An 8,466-nucleotide genomic window follows, 5' to 3' on the forward strand; every position below is an offset into this window, starting at 1 on the left:
AGTTGCTTTCACGCATCTGGTGGGTCTTTTCAATGTCCTCCCAGTTCCCGGGGTCTGGGCTTCCAGAAACTACAAGGGGCTCTTCCCAACCCTCACTCTTAAAAAAAAAAAAAAAAAAAAAGATTTTATTTATTTATTTGACAGAGAGAGTGAGATCACAAGCAGGCAGAGAGGCAGAGAGAGAGAAAGGAGGAAGCAGGCTCCCCGCTGAGCAGAGAACCTAATGCGGGGCTCGATCCCAGGAGCCGAGCTGAAGGCAGAGGCTTAACCCACTGAGCCACCAGGCGCCCCCCAACCCTCACTCTTAATCAGCTTGGAGAAATACGAGTCTGTCTCTGTCTTTATTGACACCGACCTAGACTCTCTGCTGTCAAGCAACCCCTGTCTCAAAGTATTAAAATAATAGGGCTTCAGATTATAGGGGTTTCTAATAAACCTCAACAGTTTCCTGCCTCTGAACCTATTCCCTCTTGTCCAGTAAGAGAATATGTACCCTTTTCTCCCTACTTCCTCTGCCTGTATTCATTTGCTGGGCCAAGATTTCTTAGGACAGTATCATGCCAGAATTTCTTTCTCCTAAAAGGGAAAAGTAATTCCAGAAGTTGACAGTAAAATAAAATAAAACTGAGGGCACCTGGGTGGCTTGGTTGGTTGGGCAACTGCCTTCCGCTCAGGTCATGATCCTGGAGTCCCTGGATCAGGTCCTGCATCGGGCTCCCAGCTCCGCAGGGACTCTGCTTCTCCCGCTGACCTTCTCCCCTCTCATGCTCTCTCTCTCTCTCACTGTCTCTCTGTCAAATAAATGGATAAAATCTTTTAAATAAATTAATTAATTAAACAAAGCTGAAATGCCAAACAGGAGACATTAATGATCCTTTGGCGTGTTTTCTGTGCGTTGTCTCTGATGTCAATGTGATTGAATCTGGGGACACGGATCATTCTTTCCTATCAGATCGGCTACCATTTACTTTACGGGCAAAATCCTCCACTGATATTGGCAGAAACACTGTCCACCCACCATCAAGATTCAAAGAGGTCCCTCAAAACCTCTTCCCATAATGAATCAACACCGTCTACGTAAAGAGGACCTTCAAGGCATCAAGCCCATAATAGACTATGACTATTAGGTGCCATTATTCCTTGTATGAGTCACTGTTAACACCCTCATTTTACCTGTGAGAAAACCCAACAGCTCAGGATGGAGATCCGCCCAGGACCTTTGAGCCATAAATAACACTGTCATACCTCCCCCTCCCCGGTGTTCCTGACCCCAGTGGGCCACGACCAACATCCATTCCCACTGAAAGCCAATGTTTCACTGCAATTGACCTATGAGGTCCTTTTTAGTATTCCAACTGATAAGGATAGCCATGAACTTGTTGCCTTCGCTTGAAAGAATGGAAATACACCTGGGCAGTAATGCCCCAGGACTTCACAGAGCATCTCACTTTAAAAGCTGATTTGGAGGGGCGCCTGGGTGGCTCCGTGGGTTAAGCCTCTGCCTTTAGCAGAGTCCTGGGATCGAGCCCCATATTGGGCTCTCCATTCAGCAGGAGCCTGCTTCCCCCCTCCCTCTCTCTCTGTCTGCAACTCTCTGCCTACTTGGGATCTCTCTCTGTCAAATAAATAAATAAAATCTTTAAAAAAAAAAAAAAAGCTGATTTGGATGGTGGAGAGTTGTCTGCGGGGGTGCCTGGCCGGCTCAGTCAGTAGAGTATGTAGCTTTTGATCCTGAGGTCATGAGTTCGAGCCCCATGTTGGTCTCAGAGATTACTTAAGGAAACAAAAATCAATTAAAAATTTAAAAAAGCAAGTTTTCTGCAGGTTCTACTTCATTAAAATATGCCAATGGTTTGGTTCTCTGCTCCCCTCCTCAAACCTCTTCACAGGAATACAACACCCATCTGTTAAAACTTTGGCCTGAAGGGACATAAAGTCTCCAAAGGAAAACCGCAGCCGGCTCGAGTTTAGGGCAGACACGTAGGGCATCTGACATTGGAATAAGGGCTGCGGACGTACCAAGATGGAACCCCTGCTTAAGGCTGACAGATGAACTTTGGACACCCAATGGCAATTTATAGGAAACTCCTCTAACCAAAGCAAATTTTTCATGGTTTACTGATGGTCCTCTTTTTTTTTTTTTTAAGATTTTATTTCTTTATTTCAGAGAGAGAGGGAGGGAGAAAGAACTAGAGGCAAAGGGAGCAGGAGAAGCAGACATCCTGCCGAGTGGGGAGCCGGATCCTGGACTCGATCCCAGGACTCTGTGATCATGACCTGCCAAAGGCAGACGCTTAACCAACTGAGTCACCCAGGTGCCCCAGTTTACTGATGGTTCTTACTTAAAGGATGATGATGGTAAACACCATCTACTATCCCAACCCCCTTGAAGTCACTGAGCTTGCTAGCCCCTTTACCTCTGGCTACTTCAGCCCCACAGGCTGAGTTGTAGGCCAAGGGTAAAACCACAAATATTTATTCTGATCATTGGTGTGCCTTCTGGGTAACTCATGACTTTGGAAAATTATGGAAACAACAAGGTGTCCTTATCGCCAATGGGAATAATGTTCAAGATGGCTCCTATGTCCAAAATGTATTAAATGTCATACTTTTGCCAGCTTCGCTGACTCTTATTAAGGTTCTTAGGCCCTCCAGGCTGAACTTTTGAAGGATCAAAGTAACCCAGCTTGATGATCTTTCCATCAAAAACGCCATTCTCAAAGAGACCAATAGCCAAATCCATTATAGTCCAAAGGGATGTTCTCTCAAATGGTAACTTTGGAAAAACTGACAGAAGACACCCAACAATTGGCCCCAGAGAGGGAAAAACAATATTGGAAATGTATCACTGTAGCTTCAATAAAAAGAAAGAACTCTGGTTTGGACCAAATAATAATGAGCCCTACCAGAAATTCCAAAATTCCCACTACTTACAACCGTCTAGCATTAAACCACTGGCCTACTGACAAGCTGATAGCATTCATGAGCTAACTTTTGTGGAGAAAAGTTCCTAAGGCCACAAAAAGCATCTCCCTCATTTGTCCCGGGTGTTCAAAGGATAATCCAGAGAAACCTGTTCAAATAAATGGATTTCATCCAGGGGTACCTGGGTGGCTCATGGGTTAAGCCTCTGCCTTTGGGGCGCCTGGATGGCTCATGGGTTAAGCCTCTGCCTTTGGGGCGCCTGGGTGGCTCAGTGGGTCAAGCTGCTCCTTTCGGCTCAGGTCATGATCCCAGGGTCCTGGGATCAAGTCCCACATCGGGGCTCTCTGATCAGCAGGGAGCCTGCTTCCTCTTCTCTCTCTGCCTGCTTCTCTGCCTACTTGTGATCTCTGCTTGTCAAATAAATAAATAAAAATATTTAAAAAATTAAAAAAAAAACACTCTGTCTTCAACTCAGGTCATGATCTCAGGGTCCTGGGATAGAGACCCACATCAGGCTTTCTGCTCAGCGGGGAGCCTGCTTCCCCTTCTCTCTCTGCCTGCTTCTCTGCCTACTTGTGATCTCTCTCTCTGCCAAATAAACAATAAAATCTTAAAAAAAAAAAAAAAAGAAAGAAAGAAAGAAAGAAAGCAAGCACCAGACCCTGGGGTGCCTGGGGGGCTTAGTCAGTTTAGTGTCTGACTCTTGATTTTGGCTCAGATCATGATGTCAGGGTTGTGAGACTGGGCTCCAAGCCCAGCGTGGAGTCTGCTTGTCCCTCTCCTTCCCCCTGCTTGCTCTTTCCAACTCTCTCTCTCTCTCAAATAAATGGATAAAATCTGAAAAGAAAGAAAAGAGAAGAGAGAGAGAGAGAGAGAGAGAGAAAAAGAAAGAAATAGAGAGATGGAAGGAGGGAGGGAGGGAGGAGGAGGGAGGGAGAAATGAAGGAAGGAAGGAAGGAAGGAAGGAAGGAAGGAAGGAAGGAAAAGAAAAGGCACCAAATCCTGATAGGACCTGGTGACCTGAAAATCAAAGATTTCCCAGAACTGAAACAGAGGGCATCTGGCAAGACAACTTTTCCAGGATGTCCAGACCAGGCCTGTATGCCTTTTTCTCTTTTCCACGGAATGAAAATACCCTTTCTCTGTATTTCTCAAGCCTTTGCAAAAGGGTGGAACCTCTTCTCTTGATTCTGGCCTTTCAGGGACAGCTTTATCATGATCCCGGAGTAAAGTAATTTTTCACTTGTTTTTTTCTGAAGGCTTAGATGGTTCAGAATTCATAAAAATCCTTCTTTCATCTGAACTATTAACTGACAAAAAATTAAGAATCTAAAAGATAAACTATTTAAAATAAAAATAATAATATTTTTCTTTTCAGCATAACAGTATTCATTGTTTTTGCACCATACCCAGTGTTCCAGGCAATACGTGCCCTCCCTAATACCCACCACCTGGTTCCCCCAATCTCCCACCCCCCAAAATAATAAATTTTTTAAAAAATTTAAAATAAAAACCAATTATGAACTGATCATGGATTCTTATCCAAATCCACGGTCTCTGAATTTACAACTTTAGACTGTATTATTTGATAACATTTGTTTTCAACACAGTTCTTTTTGAGATAACAATATTTATTATTTATTTTTCTAATTTTGCTAGTTTTTATTTTTTTTAAAGACTTATTTATTTATTTTGGGGAGAAGGGGCAGAGAGAAAGGGAGAAAGAGAATCTCCAGCAGACTCCCCATCGAGCAGGGAGCCCCACTCAGGGCTCGATCTCATGACCCAGAGAATACCATCTGAGCCAGTCAAGAATTAGAGGCTTAGGGCACCTGGGTGGCTCAGTGGGTTAAAGCCTCTGCCTTTGGCTCAGGTCATGATCTCAGGGTCCTGGGATCGAGCCCTGCATTGAGCTCTCTGCTCAGCAGGGAGCCTGCTTCCTTCTCTCTCACTCTCTGCCACCTCTCTGCCTACTTGTGATCTCTCTCTGTCAAATAAATAAATAAAATCTTAAAAAAAAAAAGAAAAAGAATTAGAGGCTTAACCAACTGAGCCACCCAAGCGCTCCTCTTTTTTTTTTAAGATTTTATTTTTAATCACTGAACTCTACCTCTGAAACTGTATGTTAGTTAATTGAATTTAAATAATTTAAAAAAAATATTTTAAAGTAATCTCTGCACCCAACATGGGTCTCTAACTCACAACTTTGAGATCGAGAGCTGCCTGGTCTCTGACTTAGCCTGTGGGGAGCCCTGAGATAATAAGTCTCTGAAATGTTGCTGCTCTGAAAAGAGTTACACTTTTGCTTCATGTTGATACTTACACTGTTTCTTCCCAGTGCACTGGATTGGTTCTTTCCATGTGCTTGTGCAATATTTACTATTCTGCTCTTGTACCTACTTTAAGCAGGGACTTCTGGGGGCCATCCATGAGACTGGGCTTGCCTTCATAGGGAGAAACTTCTCTTCTCTAAATTGGAATTAAGAGCCAAGAAACATTTTCAGCTGGCTACCTGCGGACCCAGCATCCCGGTTTAGAATCAGCATACAGTTCGAAATTGTCATGTTACTTTTGATTCTGTACTTGCCTATCAGTCTTTCATAAAAACAATGTCCCCAGTTAGGTGATGCTAGCTCGATCCTTCAAGATGACCTCCAATGCCCATAACCTGGAGAAGACACAGACCTCAGACGGGAAGTATCCTAGAGTTCTCCCTCCTTACTCTCCTTGTTACTCAAATGTGGTCCGAAGTGGTTTCCAATTGCTATGCACTTTCCTTCCAGCGTGGGTCCTCCCAGGCCCTGAGGGACAAAACCAGTCTATACAAAATACCTAACTCTTGGTCAACGATGCTTTCGAGGAAAGATCTTGATCTCAAAGAAGGAAACGTGAAAATTAGTGAAAGGAAACCTCACTGAAGTGGACCTGGAATGCTGGAAAAGGAGGCAGGTGGGGCAGTCCACCACTCAGTGTGGATTACAGGGAAGAATGGTCAGTTGCAGACCCCAGCAGAAGAACCTCAACAGGACAGAATCATCAGTTATAGGGCCCCAGACGGAGAGATCCACATGTGGCATCTTCTAGAAGAAACTGACCACCTCTGCCACTCAGACAATGAGAAAGGGAAATGTCATTACCCTGAACTCTTGCTTTGCTTTAAATAGACTTTTGTTCAGAACAAGGCCCCCCAACTTCCTTCTTCTTCTTCCCCGTAAAATAATGTTCCTCTCCTTTGCTTGTTGGACTTGTTTACCATTTTGCTGCAGCTTGGTCGTCCTGGGTTGTAATCCTCTGCTTTTCCCAAAGAAACCCATTTTTGCTGGTAAAATAACTGGCAGTTTTACTTTTAAGGTTCATGGGAGCAAGGACAGTACAAGTAAGATCTCTGACTTCCCACTTTTGCCTAGATCAAACCTTTCACCACCATTTCATTAAGATGGGTCACAGCTCCCCGGGAGGGAGGACCAGGCGGTGAAGGAGGAGAGGAATGGATGAGGAGGAGGGACTTGTGGGAAGGGAGAGCGGCCCTGCTAAAGGTATCCGGGACCACTGCAGGACTAAGAGCGAAGGAGGCTGCGGTGGGGCTGGAAGTGAAATTGAGTCCAGAGCTGCTTTGGGGCATCTTTTCGGTACCTTTGGTGCGGAAAGGCGGGTTCCTGGCTTCTGAGCGCAGACCTCCAGGGCCTGGATCAAGCCGGGATTGTGCGCCAGCCAGGGCGGGAGGGACCGAGGTGCAGGTGCGCAGCTCCGGGGGCAGCCTCCTTCTCCGGAAAGCAGCCCCGGCCACGCCCACACTGGGCGCTCCCAGGCCCCAGGGACCCTGGCCAGCTGGCAGAGACCCCCTTCCCCACGCCGCCTGTGCCAATGGCGCCGAAAATGTGGGGAAGTCAGGCAGTGTCGCGCAGATCGTGATCCGTGCCGCAACCCCTGCCGGCCCCAGACAATTAACTCGGGAACCGTCAGGGACGAGAAGCGAGGGGCGGGGTGGCAGGCCCCGCCCTCACTTGGCACCCCCCACCCCGAGCTGGGCGCCACTCCCGGCCAAGTCCTTCCTCCCCGGGCGCTCGGCGAAGGTGGGAAGTGGGGCCACGTCACTGTCCCCAGGCCGGGGGAACGGCGGCTCCGCCCCTCCCACCCCCGCCAGAGCTCTGGGCACGGATCTAAGACTCACCGGACCCATCCCAGGGCCAGCCCAGTCGCCGCCGCCCGCCCACAAAGCCACAGGCAGGTGCAGGCTCTGCCGAGGCGCGAGCGGACAGAGCGGAGCCGTTAGCCCGCGCCGTCCGTGCGTCCGTCCGCGCGCCCGTCCGTGCGTCCGTCCGCTGAGGCCTCTGTCCGTCGGCGCGCAGCAGCTCCGGCCCAGGCCCAGCGGCCACGGCCCCTCGTCGTCCCGCACCCTGAGCCGCCCGGCGGAGCCGGCTTCGGCGCGCGGCAACTATGTCCATGGGCCTGGAGATCGCGGGCACTTCGCTGGCCGTGCTGGGCTGGCTGAGCACCATCGTGTGCTGCGCGCTGCCCATGTGGCGGGTGACGGCCTTCATCGGCAGCAGCATCATCACGGCGCAGATCACCTGGGAGGGCCTGTGGATGAACTGCGTGGTGCAGAGCACCGGCCAGATGCAGTGCAAGGTGTACGACTCGCTGCTGGCGCTGCCCCAGGACCTGCAGGCGGCCCGCGCCCTCATCGTCGTGTCCATCCTGCTGGCCGCCTTCGGGCTGCTCGTGGCGCTGGTGGGCGCCCAGTGCACCAACTGCGTGCAGGACGACACGGCCAAGGCCAAGATCACCATCGTGGCGGGCGTGCTCTTCCTGCTGGCCGCCGTGCTCACGCTGGTGCCGGTGTCCTGGTCGGCCAACACCATCATCCGGGACTTCTACAACCCGCTGGTGCCCGACGCGCAGAAGCGTGAGATGGGCGCGGGGCTGTACGTGGGCTGGGCGGCCGCCGCGCTGCAGCTGCTGGGGGGCGCGCTGCTCTGCTGCTCCTGCCCGCCGCGCGACAAGAAGTACGCGCCCACCAAGATCCTCTACTCGGCGCCGCGCTCCGCCGGCCCCGGCACCAGCACGGCCTACGACCGCAAGGACTACGTCTGAGGCGCGGCCGCGGGGAGACCCCAGCACCCCCCACCCTCGAGCGAGAGAGCCCACCAGCCCGGCGCGCAGCCTCCCGTCGGGGACCAACCCAGCCCCCGCGCCGGGAGCTCTCCCACTGGACTGCGAGGGACCCCCCAGCCGGCCTCCCCTTCCCCCGCCGCACGCCTCTCCCCCGATCCTCCCCCCACCCCGGGCCCCAGGGTCGGGGAGCGGGACCACGGCGCGCGCGGGGGACCAGCCCGCACGGACAGTGAAACCTTGTTCCTCCGGAGCGCGGGGCTGCGGGGGCCGCCGCGCCTGCCCGGCCCCGTCGGGCAGCAGCCCCGAAGCCCGCGTTGGGTGGGGACCGGCTGTCTTGAAAAGGGCCAGTGGATATTTTTCAATAAAAGCCTTTCGTTTTGCATTTGCGGGCGCCTCCTTGTCCTGAGAGCCGAAGGGCGTCCGCCT

The 8,466-nt window shown here is 50.7% G+C and overlaps 1 protein-coding gene across 1 annotated transcript; it reads left to right on the forward strand.

Moving 5' to 3' along the window:
- Positions 1 to 7,108: 7,108 nt before the first annotated feature.
- Positions 7,109 to 8,060, forward strand: CLDN3 (claudin 3). The gene has a single exon (XM_032872429.1). The coding sequence runs from the start codon at positions 7,363 to 7,365 to the stop codon at positions 8,017 to 8,019; it is 657 nt and encodes a 218-aa protein (XP_032728320.1). The 5' UTR covers positions 7,109 to 7,362; the 3' UTR covers positions 8,020 to 8,060.
- The last annotated feature ends 406 nt before the right edge of the window (positions 8,061 to 8,466 follow it).

The sequence above is a fragment of the Lontra canadensis genome, unplaced genomic scaffold (assembly GCF_010015895.1).
Source record: "Lontra canadensis isolate GAN:19392208 unplaced genomic scaffold, GSC_riverotter_1.0 scaffold45, whole genome shotgun sequence".
Classification (NCBI taxonomy): Eukaryota; Metazoa; Chordata; class Mammalia; order Carnivora; family Mustelidae; genus Lontra; species Lontra canadensis.